Below are 16,306 nucleotides of genomic sequence, written 5' to 3'. Positions count from 1 at the left end.
AAAAGTTGCCGGGGCTGGGCTTGGTGGCTTATGCCTGTAATCTCAGCATTTTTGGGATGCTGAGGCGGGCAGATCATGACATGGTTTATATTTCCCCTTTTCCTGACGTGTTAGATTTAATTCATTATTTTATTCTGTTTATTTTTTTTAAGGCATATCAATCTTTTTTAGAGTGAAATAGGCTATTTTAAAACAATGGGGAGAGATTCTAGCATATTATAAAAGTAGGGTTGTGACTAACTGATATAAGGGCTGGTTGTTTAGACTGATACTATGCCTCAAGGAAAAAAAATTCTAGTATTAAAATTAAGAAATTAGGAGGCTGTTATGTATGTGGAGCAGAAAGTGTGTGGGAAAGCTCTATACTTTTTGCTCAATTTTGCTATGAACTTAAAACTTACCTTAAAAAAGAGTCTACTTTAAAAAAGTTTACTTAAAAAATTTAGATTATCACTGTGATGTGTCTAGCTGTGGAACAAAAAAAAAAAAAAAGAAAAGAAAAGAAAATTTAGATTAAACCCACTTCCTGTTTCTTATCTATACAAAACTATTAAGTGTGTGTCGGCCAGGCCTGGTGGCTCATACCTATAATCCTAGAACTTTGGGAGGCTGAGGCAAGCAGATCATGAGGTGAAGAGATGGAGACCATCTTGGCCAACGTGGAGAAACCCCAAATCTACTAAAAATACACAAATTAGCTGTCTAGCTACTCAGGAGGCTGAGGCAGAGAATTGCTTGAACCCAGGAGGCAGGGGTTGCAGTGAGCCGACGTTGCTCCACTGCACTCCAGCCTGGTGACAGAGCGAGACTCCGTTTTAAAAAAAAACAAACTATTGAGTGTGTTAAAAGACAAAATTACAAAAGATTTAAAGATCAGATTAGCTTTTTTAGCGATTCATGAATCAAGGAGCTTTTCATTCAGATTTAGAAAAGGCTCGCTGATGAGCTGACCAGAGTAGTTTGGCTTTATAGGCAGAAAGGGGCTGAAGAAAGCAGTAAGAGGATAAAAAGCAGATTGGTTCTTCCAAAGTTACTTTCCTTATAAGTTTAAAACAGAGGAGACTTCCTTATCAAGCTGGCTAAAACCAGCCTGTTTGGTAACTTGGCTATTATCTCTTGTGATTTTTTTAGAAGGTCTAATAAACAACTTGGATTTGGTCTGGAGGGGAAGAATTTTAGCATGAGTGACTCCATTTTGGTTTGGTCTGTAGAGGCCTAATACAGAGACTTAGTGCAAAACAGTGGCTTCCTATACATTTTATTAACATGTCCTTCCTGAAAATATACTAAATCTATTGCTGTTGCATAGCTTCATATGATTTTGATGAAATTTGATTGTGAAACTAAGATATCAGCATCTCACTGACGTGTTTTCAAAAAGCTAACAGAAAGGATTTTGAATTTTTACAACACAAAGAAATGATTGATATACCAATTTCCCTGATTTGATCATTACGTATTATGTACACATACTGAAATATCATTGTGTTCCATAAATATATACAATTATTGGCTGGGTGCAGTGGCTCACGCCTATAAACCTAGCACTTTGGGAGGCCGAGGTGGGAGGATCATTTGAAGTCAGGAGTTTGAGACCAGCCTTGCCAACATGGTGAAACCCCATCTCTACTAAAAATACAAAAAATAGCCGGGTGTGGTGGCAGACGCCTGTAGTCATTCCCACTTGAGAGTTTGAGGCAGAGTTGCTTGAACCTGGGAGGTGGAAATTGCAGTGAGCAAAGATTATGTCGCTGCATTCCAGCCTGGGCAACAAGGTGAGACTCTGTCTCAAAAAAAAAAAATAATTATAACACAGTGAAACCCCGTCTCTACTAAAAATACAAAAAATTAGCCAGGCATGGTGGCATGCACCTGTAGTCTGAGCTACTTGGAAAGCTGAAGCAGGAGAATCACTTGAACCCGGGAGATGAAGGTGGCAGTGAGCCAAGACCATGCCACTGCACTCCAGCCTGTGCTACAGAGCAAGACTCCATCTCAAAAAAAAAAAAAAAAAAGAAAAACGAAAGACAAAAGTAAAAATACAATTATTTTGTGTCAACTACAAATAAAGTTTCAAAAAATTTTTAAAAAGATTTTCACAGCTGGGTGTGGCAGCTCATGCCTATAACCCCAAGCACTTTGGGAGGCCAAGGCGGTGGATCATGAGGTCAGGAGTTCAAGACCAGCCTGACCACTATGGTGAAACCCCGTCTCTGCTAAAAATACAAAAATTAGCCAGGTGTGGTGGTGTGCATTGGTAGTTCTAGCTGGTTGGGAGGCTGAGGCAGAAGAATTGCTTGAACCTGGGAGGCAGAGGTTGCAGTGAGCCGAGATTGTGCCACTGTACTCCAGCCTAGGCAACAGAGTGAGACACCATCTCAAGAAAGAAAAAAAAAAAGACCAGGTGCAGTAGCTCACAGTTGTAATCCCAACACTTTGGGAGGCTGAGGCAGGCGGATCATGAGGTCAAGAGATCAAGACCAGCCTGGCCAACATGGTGAAACTCTGTCTCCACTTAAATTACAAAAATTGGCTGGGAGTGGTGGTGCCTGCCTGTAGTCTCAGCTGTTAGCGAGGCTGAGGCAGAATAATCGCTCGAACCCGGGAGGTGAACTTGGCAGTGAACCAAGATCATGCCACTGCACTCCAGCCTGGCAACAGACAGAGCGAGACTCCGTCTCAAAAAAAAAGACTTTCACTGATGTGCTCCTATCAAGTATTACCTTTAAGAATGAAACAGTTGGTAACTTCCTTCAAAAGGACATGCCAATTTTAAACACCTTTTAATTTTTATTTGCTTATGAAAAGTCTTTCAAATGTCAAGATTGTTTTTAAAAAGAAAAATTACATCTGAGCTGCTGGCCCCATTGTAGATTTGGTTATGAAAATAATTTAATGGTAGAGTTTGAAAAACAGGATTACTGCTATCTAGTGGTATTGAAAATTGGGAAATTGGTCTATCTGATTGTTGTTTGTTGTGTATCCTTGTTAGGGCTTTAAAGATAGAAAAAATCAGAACAGGAACCCATGATTCTTTATATCATACTTTACCTAAAAAAACAAAACTTTTCAGATGTTGTAAAGGTTGTGGATGAGTCTGGATATTATTCTCAGCACCTGATGATGTGACCATCACAGGTCCTTGGAATGAGGGCGATAAGATATGTGTGCATAGGTAATAAAATTACATATATGTATATTATACATATTTTTGTGTCTTAAAAATGAGGAAACTGTTGCTTTCCCAGCATTATACAGCTCCTAAAGAGTTCCCTATCCCAAGATCTGACTCAGAACTGGTGTTTTTTCTGTTTGGTTTAACCAAAGGTTTTTTGATTAGTATGTCTCAAACATTTTGTTAGGCACTGTAGCTATGAAGATGAATAAGGCATGACTGTCAACATGAAGGAGGTTATAGTGTAAAAGAAGATATAATTTTGATATAGTGATAAGTATTCTATAGAGCTGGTACTCCTGAATCAATCTTAAGGGAACACTTTTAGCTTAGTACAAGTGTTTAAGAAAGCTTCAGAGACAAACCCCACTCAAAAGATGAATGAGTAAAGTAACTTATAAAAGAGGCATATTCTCCTTCTCTCTGAGGCCTCCACTGAAGTGACATACTTTATATAATTCCAAGTTGTAATCATTTGTGTTTACATGTATTTAGGGATGGCAATGTACAGTAGAAAATGTAGTTTGATTATTTTCCAAAGATGTCTTGAGTAAAGTCTTCCTTCCCTACCAACCTCACCACTAGTATAGGAATAGTGGGTAAAATGTCCATGATACCGGGTCTCTTCTGTTTTCTGCAGGCCCCCTAGAAAGAAGTTTACCAGGGTATCTCTAAAGAGCTTCTTAGACCAGGTCCCTTTAAGAAAACCCAAGTGTCATCATGGAGAGGCCCTTGGAAAATTTTAAACTGCTTCTGTAAACTTGGGAGGATAACTCTTTTTTTTTTTTTTTTGAGACGGAGTTTCACTCTTGTTACCCAGGCTGGAGTGCAATGGCGCAATCTCAGCTCACCGCAACCTTCACCTCCTAGGTTCAGGCAATTTTCCTGCCTCAGCCTCCTGAGTAGCTGGAATTACAGGCATGCGCTACCGTGCCCAGCTAATTTTTTGTATTTTTAGTAGAGACGGGGTTTCACCATGTTGACCAGGATGGTCTCGATCTCTTGACCTCGTGATCCACCCGCCTTGGCCTCCCAAAGTGCTGGGATTACAGGCGTGAGCCCTCTTTTTATTTTTTTAAAGTACTTGCAGAGCAGGGCTACCCCACAGGCAGTATGCCCAGAGTAGCTGAAGTTAACTCTTGACTGCTCTCTCTTTGGGCAAATCCTCACTGCTACTCTGACCTCTGGTCTGCTGATGCTTTTGCCATTTTGTTAACACTGTTGGTCGATTACATGTTCATCTGTTCCTCTGTATCCTGACTGAGATGTACTCTCAACCTTCCCTATCCTGCTTGCCTGGTTCTTGACTGGTTTGGACTTGCCAAGGCCTCAGATTTCAGTCTCTGACCTGCTGACCTGACCAGTTCATGCCAAACCTTCTGGGTGACAGACATAGCTAGCCTTTTCACTGACACCACCCCAACTTGGCAGCCTCTACCTTGCAGGTAGTCCTAGGCCAGAGGATTGGATTGCTTGGTGATGGTAACTTTCACCTTTCTGTAACACACATGTATAGGTGGGGCACACCAGCATCTAATGAGGAGGGGAAAAGCCAAGGCGAGAAAGAAAAGAAGGGACACCTTCTAGGGAAGTTCTGGAAGGTAGTGAGGAGAATCTAGTATGTTTAAACACAGCCCTCAAATTCAGTCCTTCAGTAACTGTTTGAGTGTCTTCAGTGTGTCGGACATTGTGGTGGGTAATAGGGGCATAAGATGAATAAGGAAGCTATTTGGGATTGCAAAAAACTATTGATTCAGAGTGAAGCACTTTTACAGAATGTTTTTATCCCTCTGTTATACTTGTCACATAATTTTATGCTAGGTAAGGAAGTTTTCATGGACTAATCTCTCTTGGTATTATCCTAAGTGAGCTTCTAAGGTTATCATATCCAAAATATTGTTTATAGGTTGATTGAGTTATAGTTACTGACATGTGAATTTAGGCAATGACTAGGTCTAAATAAAGTCTTATCTTTATCAACTGTATCAAAACAGAAGGAATGATTTTCTATACTTGGCAAATACTCTCATATTCTAGAAATGAGACTGTCAGGAAAACTCCACAAAAGTGATATACTTAATGTAATTCCAGATTGTAATCTTTAGTGTTTACATGTATTTAGGGATGGCAATATATAGTAGAAAATGTAGTTTGATTATTTTCTAAAGGTGTCTTCAATAAAGTCCTCCTTCCCCATCAATCTCACCACTGTTATAGATAAAAATGATGAAGTTTACCAAATATTGGTTTTACTTTGTTAAGAGACTGTTGATGTTTTGGAAATCTTTACCCTCAGTGTGACCTGTCATTAGGAAACATTCATCACAGGTAGATATCAAAGTGAAAATCTTCCAAGGGCCAAGCAGGTGAATGTGTTGGGGTGATGATAGGTGATGAATACAAGAGTGAGAGCTTTACAATAGTATTATATCAAATATTATTTTAAAACCACAACGATGATAGTGCTGTGCTGGCCAAATGAGAAGATGGCAGAATTTACCAATAGCATTCAGCTTCTGGATGTTATCCTGGATACCAGGCTACTTTCTTGGGGAAATTGATTGGGAGATATACTCACATACAAAAAAAGCCAACAGAAAATGGTGCAATTAACAATGATCACCAAAATGTAGTCAGTACTTACTGTGTGAAATTCTCCTCTTAGCCTTTTCTTTAGAATTAGACAAGGCAATGACACATTCAACAGTTATTCTAAAAAAATAAGGATGTGTTATATGGGTCATTCATCTACGGACTGATGAACATTGATTTGGATGTGTCTTGAGGGACAAAAACAGAAACAAAAGCAGTCCGTTAATTTCTTGTATTACCTGAAGAAAAAGTTTGAATTAACCACATAAAATCTTCATTCCATATTTTTAGTCTCCAAGATAGGGTCTGGGCAGCAAGTCAAAGCAATGCTCTGCAAACATTGTGAGTAGATAGAACAACTCTGATTTCTTACTAACTGTGTATAACATATGATATACTTCTGGGGAAATGTCACTAGAGCTTATTTAAAACATAATTGTTTGATGATATGGAATTCAACTCATATGAATCAGATCAGAATAAGGTATGGTGAAGGATAAATAAATGGAAAAACTCATTGTAGCAGCAAGAAGAGCCTGGCAAAATCAACTCCTCTAAAGGACAAAATTGTTTCTTGATTTTAGAGATTTTGTTATTAGCAAGTATTATTTCTCTTATCTGTTATCTTTTCATAATTCTGTTTCAGGGTCTAATGGCTATTGATTGTCCACATACTGGCATTGTGGACTATCGGCAGGTGGCTTTGTCATTTGCCCAAGATTTCCAGGAAGCAGGTGGCTCTGTCTTGACCAATTTCGAAGTAAAAAATATTGAAATGGCTAAAGAAGGGGCTTCAGGAAGTATAGATGGTAAGCCATCTTTGTCTTTCTATTGAATATAGTCAGCCCTCCATATCCATGAGTTCTGCATCTGTGGTTTTAACCACCCATGGATGAAAAATACTTGGGGGGAAAAAAAATAACAGTAGAACATTATATAATACAAATAAAATAGATAGTATAACAAAAAATATACCATTTACATTGCATTAGGTATTATAAGTAATGTAGAGATTATCTAAACTGTCCAGAGTATGTGCACAGGTTATATGCAAATGTTTTGTGCCATTTGATATAAGGGACTTGAGTGTCCTTGAATTTTGGTATTCGTGGGGTTCCTGGAACCTGTCCTCCTTCAATATGAAAGAACAGCTGTACTTATATTGATTTTTTTTTTTAAATTGGGATATTTTGGGGGGTAGTGCTGGTGAGAGGACCAGTAGGACGTAGGCTAGAGTAGGGTGCAGAACCAGAGGTAGGTGTAGAAGGGACAAGGATGAGACTGAATGTGAGAGAACTGTGATTCCTGGAGGGTCTTGTGCTGGTAGAACCAGGCCCTCATCCGACACTTCTGACTAGTGCTAAAATCTGAACTGCCAAAGCTGTTTATGGAAAATTAGTCTCCAGACACTTCCCTGCCCTGTATGTTAGAGTCAGAATCTCTTAGCAATGTTTGTTAAAAATGCCCTTTTTTTTTTTTTTGAGGCAGGGTCTTACTCTGTCATCTAGGCTGGAGTGCAGTGCGATGCCAGCTCACTGTAACCTTCACCTCCCAGGCTCAAGTGATCCTCCCACCTCAGCCTCCAGAGTAGCTGAAACTACAGGTGCTTGCTACTACATCCGGCTAATTTTTCTATTTTTCTTCCTTTTAATTTTAATTTTTATACAGACGAGGTCTCACTATGTTGCCCAGGGTGGTATAGAACTCCCAAGCTTAAGTGATTCCCCCTCCTCAGCCTCCCAAAGTGCCAGGATTACAGGTGTGAGCCACCATACCTGGCCCAATTTTTGTATTTTTTATAGAGATGGGGTTCCACAGTGTTGCCCAGGCTGCTCTTGAATGCCTGGACTCAATTGATCTGCCCACTCGACCTCCCAAAGTGCTAGTATTACGGGCATGAACCACTGTGTCTGGCCAGTAGCTAACATTTTTTAAGTACTTGATGCTTTCCAAGTATTAACTCATTTGACTCTTACAATTCTCTGTGGCAGGGTACCATTTTTACTCACATTTTTAAGGGTGAGAAAACTGAGGCACAGAGAGAGTAAGAAACTTGGCTGTGGTTGTACAAGTAGTAAGTGGTGGAGTTTGGATTTGAACTCAGACTGTCTATACCTAAAGCCCACATGGTTAATTACTGAACTATACTGGACCCATACCATGTTCCCCACAAGCTGAATAACGGGCAAGGTTTTCAAATTAACAAGATGCCGGTGGAAAGCTTCATTGGTTTAATGAAGACAGAATAGTCTGAGAAATTGGGTGGTTAGAACGAAGGAAAAAGACTGGCTTTGAAGCACAACAGGAAGGTGGAAGCTAAGAGGCTGGACTAGGAAAGTAGGACACCAAAGTAATTGCAGAGGGGAGGTCTAGGAAAGGTTGCTTAATCCTGACACTATTGATACTGGGGCAGATTATTCTTTGTTGTAGGGGGCTATCCAGTGCACTGCAGGATGTTTTGCAGTAACCCTGGCTTCTGTCCACTAGATGCCAGTATCATCATGGCCCCAAGTGATGACAATTAATAATGTCTCTAAACGTTGGCAAATGTTCCCAGAGAGTTGGGGGTGAAGAAATCACTCTTGGTTGAGAACCATTGCTCTAGACTTACAGTTAGACTAGTTTGAACAACCAGGAATAGAAATAAACCCATAGACTAAAGGACAAAGAACCATGAATTGAAGAATTTTGAAAGTTCCTATAAAATCAGAGTTTTGTAACTATGAATGATAATTTATTTGTATTTTTGTGATGGAGTTTCACCTTGTTGCCCAGGCTGGAATGCCGTGGCATAATTTTGGTTCACTGCAACCTCTGCCTCCTGGGTTCAAGCAATTATCCTGCCTCAGCTTCTCAAAGTGTTGGGATTATAGGCATGAGCCACTGCACCCAGCCTGAATGATAATTTATTATGCTCTTGGAAAGGAGAGAAAAATTTTCATATGACATCTCCTTTTTGGTTTATTCATCTACATAAACATGTAAATTAGTCTTCCACTGTGCTAGACTTTATCACTCCTAGGGAACACATGCTATTCTGGAGAATTGTTTTTGCCTTTCTCTCTCCATTAGAAGTCTGGACAGCAAATCAAATGGTAAAATTAAAATTTGCAAAAGTACTTTGAGAGGCCAAGGAGGGAAGATCACTTGAGGCCAGTATAAGACCAGCCTGGGCAACATAAGGAGACCCTATCTCTCCAAAAAATTTTAAAAATTAGCTGGATGTGGTAAGCACACACCTGTAGTCCCAGCTATTTAGGAGGCTGAGGCAGGAGGATTGCTTGAGCACAGGAGTTTGAGGCTGCAGTGAGCTATAACTGCACCATTGCCCTCCAGCCTGGGCAACAGAGTGAGATCCTATCTCAAAAAAAATTTTTTTTTAGGGCTGGGCACAGTGGCTCACACCTGTAATCCCAGCACTTGGGGAGGCTGAGGTAGGTGGGTTGCTTGACTCAGGAGTTCAAGACCAGCCTGAGAAACATGATGAGACCCCATCTTTAATAAACTTTTTTTTGAGGCCAGGCGCTGTGGCTCACACCTATAATTCCAGCACTTTGGGAGGCAGAGGCGGGTGGATCATGAGGTCAAGAGATCGAGAGCATCCTGGTCAATATGGTGAAACCCCGTCTCTACTAAAAATACAAAAAATTAGCTGGGCATGGTGGTGTGCACCTGTAGTTTCAGCTACTCGGGAGGCTGAGGCAGAAGAATTGCTTGAACCCAGGAGGCGGAGGTTGTGGTGAGCCGAGATCGTGCCATTGCACTCCAGTCTGGCTAACAACAGCAAAACTCCGTCTCAAAAAAAAAAAAAAAAAATTTTTTTTTTGACTTGCAAAATCCTATGGGACTCAAATGTCTAGCTTACTGGTATAACTATTTAGGTTCTATATCTCCAAATGGCAAACATAGTCAGTAGGAAAATTGGCAAACCTGGTGTCTATGTGAAGACCAAACAGGACTGAACTGATCCTTTTTATTAATAGCTGTAAATATGTCTGTGTAAAGCAGTGACCTGGGAGGTGTGGTGGCTCATGTCTGTAATCCCATGCTTTGGGAGGCTGAGGCTGGCGGATCACCTGAGGTCAGGAGTTCCAGACCAGACTTGCCAACATGTAAAAATACAAAAATTATCTGGGTGTGATAGTGTGTGCCTGTAATCCCAGCTACTTGGGAGGCTGAGGCAGGAGAATCGCTGGAATCCAATAGGTGGAGGCTGCAGTGAGCTGAGATTGCACCACTATACTGCTTTCCAGCCTGGGCAACAGAGTGAGCTTCCATCTCAAAAAAAAGGCCGGAAAAAAAAAAAAGGCAGTGAACCATATGGCTCAGTCTTAGAGAAGTGACCACCAAGGAGTAATTTCAAAAAAAACTTTTTCTTGTATATTCCTTTTTTTTTCTTCTTTTGAGATGGAGTCTCACTCTATTGCCCAGACCAGAGTGCAATGGCACGATCTTGGCTTATTCCAACCTGAGTTGAATCGATTCTCCTGCCTCAGCCTCCTGAGTAGCTGGGATTACAGGCATGTACCATCAAGCCCAGTTAATTTTGTATTTTTAGTAGACAGGGTTTCACAACCCTAGTCTCAAACTCCTGACCTCAGGTAACCCACCCATCTTGGCCCCCCTCCTCCTCCTCCTCCCCTCCCCTCCCCTCTCCTCCCCTTACCTCCACTTCCCTCCCCTCCCCTCCCCTTTCCTTTCCTTTTCCTTTGCTTCCATTTTCCCCATTTTTTTCCCTTCCCTTTTCTTCCTTTCTTTCTTACTATGAAAAGAGATGAGGTCTCACATGTTGCCTATGCTGGGTTTTTTTTTTTTGACGAAGTCTTGCTCTGTTGCCCAGGCTGGAGTGCAGTGGCACAATCCTGGCTCACTGCAACCTCCGCCTCCTGGGTTCAAGCAATTCTCCTGCCTCAGCCTCCCAAGTAGCTGGGACTATAGGTGCGTGGCACCATACCCAGCTAATTTTTTTTTGTATTTTTAGCAGAGACCAGATTTCACTGTGTCAGCCAGGGTAGCCTCGATCTCCTGACTTCGTGATCCACTCACCTCGGCCTCCCAAGGTATTAGAATTACATGCGTGAGCCACTGCGTCCACCAACCCAGCCCATGCTAGTCTTGAGCCCCCAAGCTCAAGTGACCTGCCCATCTTGGCCTCCCAAAATCCTGGGATTACAAGAACGAGCCATTGTGCCTGTCCCAAAATGCAAATTTTAGCATCAACCAGACTTACTGAATCCGACTGTCTGGAAATAGCACCTACTAATAAGACTTTAGTGATTCTTAGACAAACCCAGGTTTCAGAATGTCAAAATGACAGCTTAAGGTCATAAAGTGACCTGGCCATTTGGAACTCACCCACCTCACCCCCACAGTTTCAGACTGCGCTTAAAGTTTGTTTTGTTTTGCTTTGAGGGCATTAATTTTTTCTTTTTGTCCAAATGATAGATTTTTGAGCCTTCTGTTTGCTGTTGAGAAATTTGAAGGAGAAAAAAAGTAGTGTTCTTTCTACATTGACAGTTTTGTTTTTGTTTTTGTTTTTTTTTGAGATGGAGTCTTGCACTGGTGCCCAGGCTAGAGTGCAGTGGCACAATCTCAGCTCACTACACCTCGCCTCCCAGGATCAAGCGATTCTCCTGCCTCAGCCTCCCAAGTAGCTGGGATTACGAGCACCTACCATCATGCCCTGCCAACTTTTTTGTATTTTTAGTAGAGACAGGGTTTCACCATGTTGGCCAGGCTGACCTCAGGATCCACCGGTCTCAGCCTCCCAAAGTGCTGGGATTACAGGTGTGAGCCACCCCACCCAACCCTTTGACAGGTTTTTAGGGAGATCTAGGCTATCTGAATCATCTGTCTTTCTAAATTCTAAGATGATGAACAAAATTGTTAAATAATTAGGATTCCTTTAGGTAGGCAGCATAATAAATCAAATTTATGATAACAAGTAGATTGTGTTCTTCATCTGCTCTACGTATGCTTTATAAAACTTTGAGATCCCATGTATCTGAGTGGGAACTAATTTAAAAAATGGTCAGTTTTTTATTGGAAGTTTTTGTGTCGTGAGAACTCTTGCTTCTCTAGAAAACATGGAACCTGCAAGGAATCCAGTAAGCAACACTTGGATGACAAGGTTTCTCATATTATAGCTTTAGCTCTGGGGAAAAATACATACTGATTTATCATGATCCATTTTACAGTGTGATTTCCAGGATTATAGTTCAGAGAAAAGCTATGTCTATGTTAGAGGTTAGGTGGAGACTAATTTATAAGTATAGATGAGTTAAAATTAAGCTAAAAACAGCTGGAGTGTTATATGTTGTTAAGTATGAATGTATTTAATCATTATTTGGTAAAAAGTTTCAGAATAAACTGTAGGGTGCAATCATAATGACAGGAAAAAATTATTTACATTTGTTACCAGTATAATATTTCAAATCATGTTGGCCTAAAAAAATGTTTTACTTATTCTTTTTTTCAGAAATGAAATATCTGATTGTTATAAAGAATACAAAGGTAAAGATTCTTAAGCAAAACTGCTGGTTACTTTCTTTCCCTCCCCTTTCTTAAAAATTAAATTAATCCACAGTGCTGTATTTTAAGTTATTGAATGACGTTTGTCTGATATAAAAGTAATGAGAGAATTTCTTTTAGGGCAGTTTAGCAGCTTTTCTTTTAAGGAGGGTTTGAACTTGGAATGTCCTCATAAAGTGGCTGTGCTGGCAAAGAACAAGATTATAAGCATATGCAGTATTTAATTTTAGGGCAAAACTGATAGATATTTTATCACTCTGCCTACTGAGCTCCACTAACTTATTAACTCTATAAATTAGAAGACTTCGTTAGAGAGAGTATGCAGGTTGTACAGAGGGAGATGGACTGCTTTCTTTCATCTTCATATAGACCTGAAGCAAGAACCACTGAATGGCATAGAAGCAGTGAATTCCTTGTAGGTTCGCTGCATTAGGTTGTATGCAAGGGAGCAGAGTCATTAATGACTGCTATAGAATTTATTATGGGAATAAGACCTTACACAATTGTGGAAGTTTCTGGGGAAGCAGAGAATCAGAAGAAAGTTGATGGATCAGTAATTGGGAAACAGACCTGAATATGGAGCTGGAATTCACTGGACAGTGGGTATCCTTTTTGTCATCTCATTGGACTAGGACAACCTTCAGAGAATAATGCCTGCTGACTTACTTTTGCCACCAGATTATATGCAGCTCCTGTTTTCATCAACTTTAAGTTGGAACCGTCTGAAGAGAAGGGGATTCTGTCGAGCATAGTTCCCAGCTTAACCAAATGGACCCTGTACAAATCCGTATAGTTTACCCTTTGTCAACCTGACATCCATCCATGCCCTTTATAACTTTAGAAGCAGATTAGCTTCCAAATAAAGACAGTAGTAAAAGTATGTTTTTACCTAACAAGGTATAACTATCCTTCATAGGATTGAAGACATGCTAATTAACTCTCAAAAAATATACAAAATTGGGCTGGGTGCAGTGGCTCACGCCTATAATCCCAGCACATTGAGAGGCCGAGGCAGGCAGATCACGAGGTCAGGAGATCAAGACCATCCTAACCAACATGGTAAAACCTCTTCTCTACTAAAAATACAGAAAAATTAGCTGGACGTGGTGGTGTGCCCCTGTAGTCCCAGCTACTCCAGAGGCTGAGGCAGGAGAATTGCTTGAACCCGAGAGGTGGAGGTTGCAGTGAGCCAAGATTGCGCCACTGCACTTCAGCCTGGTGACAGCACGAGACTCCGTTTCAAAAAAGGTTACAGGCTGGGCATGGTGGCTCACGTCTGTAATTTAAGCACTTTGGAGACCAATGCGAGCAGATCACCTGAGTTTGTGAGTTCAAGACCAGCCTGACCCACATGGCGAAACCCCGTCTTTAAAAAAAAAAAAAGTTACAAAGTCTACTTTATCCATCCTGGATTATGTTTAATTTTTTTCTAGTTGAGTTACACACCCCCTCTGAGATCCTGTGACTTAAATGCTAAGATATAAGGTTAACCACTATTTAAGCATTTTAGATTAGTAGTTCTCAACTTGAAGCAGTTTTGCTCCTCAGGGAGCATTTGGCAATGTTTGGAGGCATTTTGTTTTTTTTTTTTTTTTGAAACAGCATTTTACTCTTGTTGCCTAGGCTGGAGTGCGATGGTACAATCTCAGTTCACCCCAGCCTCCACCTCCCAGGTTCAAGTGATTATCCTGCCTCAGCCTTGCTAGTAGTTGAAATTATAGGCATGTGCCACCACACTCAGCTAATTTTGTATTTTTAATAGAGACAGGATTTCTCCATGTTGTTCAGGCTGATCTTGAACTCCCGACCTCAGGTGATCCACCCACCTCAGCCCCCCAAAGTGCTGGGATTATAGATGTGAGTGATCAGCCCCAACATTTTTGATTCTCACAACTGGGAGCGGGGAGGGGCACAGGTACTGTGATTTGGTGGGTAGATACCAGGAATGTTGCTAAGCATCCTTCAGTGTGGGGAACAGGCCTCCAAAACAAAGAAATGTCTAGCCCAAAGTCAGTAGTACTGAGGTTGAGAAACCCTGTGTTAGATTACGCAGGAATGGTAGAGATGAGTGTATTAATCTTCTCAGACTGCATAACAAAAGAGCACAAAATGAGTAGCCCACAGTTCTGGAGGCTAGAAGTCCAAGATTAAGGTGCTGGTAGGGTTGATTTTTGGCTTGTGAATGGCTGTCTTCTTACTGTGTCCTCACATGGCCTCTTCTCTGTGTCTGCCTGGAAAGAGAGAGCATAATCTTGGGTGTCTTCCCCTTATAAGGATACTAGTCATATTGGATTAGTCCCTACCTTTGTGACCTAATTTAACCTTAATTACCTCCATAAAGGCCCTGTCTCCAAATATAGTTCACATCGAAAGTTGGGGCTTCAACATATGAATTGGGGTTGCGGGGGGCACAATTCAGTCTGTAGCAGTGGGAATAAAGAATGAATTAGGTAATGTATAGACAAATACATTTATTATTTTAAAGTAAAGAACTACTCAGATTATAACATCCCTCGTTTCTGTAACTATGTGGCTATAGTCAATATTTATAATTTCCTTCCCCCTGCTATTCATTTCATATTCTCTTTGCATTTGGCAAGCATCTCAGCTGGTCATGGTTTCTAGTTTGGGAGGGTAGCTCAAACTTTCATTCCTGAAGTCTGTGCCATTAGCAGCCCTGGCTGTTCTGGGTCAAGGTAGTTTTTGGTAACTTTTATAGCAGGATATGGGAATACCAAGAGAAGCTTCAGGAGATACGTATTCAAGGCATATTCCTCTTTGTCATCTCCAAGCCTAGTTGTGGTAGCAACTCTATTTTCTTGAGAGTCAGGATTAGTTAACCAATTCAGTACAGCAATACCCTCTTTGATTTACTGGCAAGGGCGCAGTGGCTCACGCTATAATCCCAGCACTTTGGGAGGCCAAAGTGGCCAGGTGTTGCAGTATCAAATTCCAGTTTAATGGAACCACTGCTCATTCTCTAACGGAAGTATTTCTCCCTTGGGAACTAAGAACTCTAGATAATAAGACTAAACTTGTGGGGATAGAGTGCAAAAATTTCATGTAGTGGATCATCGGGGTAATAGTAAGGAACCACTCATTTCTACCTCAGTTTTCAGACCTGTGAATTCTGGCTATGGGAGAAACAACACCATATATTAATCATTGATTTACAGCACACGGAGCATCCTGGAGGACATTGCCCCAGCCCTGCAAGGAGTTGCCAGCCAGCTAGTGCTATTACTTCTAAAGCCCATTTCAGTTTCTGTCACCCAGTGGCTTCAGGGTGATGAGGAAAATGGTAAAATCAGTGAATTCCATGGGTCTGAGCCTATAGCTGCATTTCATTTGCTACAGAGTAAGTTCATTGATCAGAAGTAATGCTTCTGTGTAAAATACCATGATGGTGAATAAAACCTCTCACAAGTTCACACATGGTGACTTTGGCAGAAGCATTGTAGGCAGGGAAGACAAATTTATATTCAGAGCAAATGTCTATTCCAGTGAGAAATAAGTGCTGCCTTTTCTATGATGAAAATGGTCTAGGGACCATATCAGTGGCTCTGTTGATCTCTGTTGCTGGCAGATTGATCACTCAGTAGTAGCTGTAGACAGATCAGCCTTGGTGAGTAAGTCCATGTTGCCAAGCCTATGCATCACCTCCATCCTTGCTACATAACTGATTTTCTCAGCTTTATGTTTACATTGTGAAATGATTATCACAATCAAGTTATTTGATGTCACATCTGTCACCTCACATAGTTACTATTTATGTGTGTGTGATGAGAACACTATTTGCTATCTTAGTAATATACCATACAGTATTTTATTACCTATAGTCGCCATGCTGTATATTAGATTTCTAGAACTTAGTCATCCTATAACTGAAAATTTGTACCCTTTGACTAATATCATCCCATTCCAGCCCACTCCCCTCCCAGTCCCTAGCAACCATCATTGTACACTCTTTTTCTATGAGTTCAACGTGAATTTTTTGTTTTTTGTTTT

The 16,306-nt window shown here is 40.8% G+C and overlaps 1 protein-coding gene across 3 annotated transcripts in view; it reads left to right on the top strand.

The window, feature by feature from the left end:
* The window catches only part of L2HGDH (L-2-hydroxyglutarate dehydrogenase), a 70,156-nt gene that overhangs the window by 20,422 nt on the left and 33,428 nt on the right, over positions 1-16,306 (top strand). For 2 of the 3 annotated variants that reach the window (XM_002753880.6, XM_054239918.2), the window contains exons 5-6: positions 6,414-6,576; positions 12,246-12,280. The exons of the other annotated variant lie outside the window; for it this stretch is intronic. In XM_002753880.6, the coding sequence (XP_002753926.2) occupies positions 6,414-6,576; positions 12,246-12,280 (198 nt within the window). The remainder of the gene's footprint in view (positions 1-6,413; positions 6,577-12,245; positions 12,281-16,306) is intronic. 3 annotated transcript variants of the gene reach the window in all.

Source organism: Callithrix jacchus, chromosome 8, assembly GCF_049354715.1.
Source record: "Callithrix jacchus isolate 240 chromosome 8, calJac240_pri, whole genome shotgun sequence".
Lineage (NCBI taxonomy): Eukaryota > Metazoa > Chordata > Mammalia > Primates > Cebidae > Callithrix > Callithrix jacchus.
This window is presented reverse-complemented; position numbering and strand designations above follow the sequence as displayed.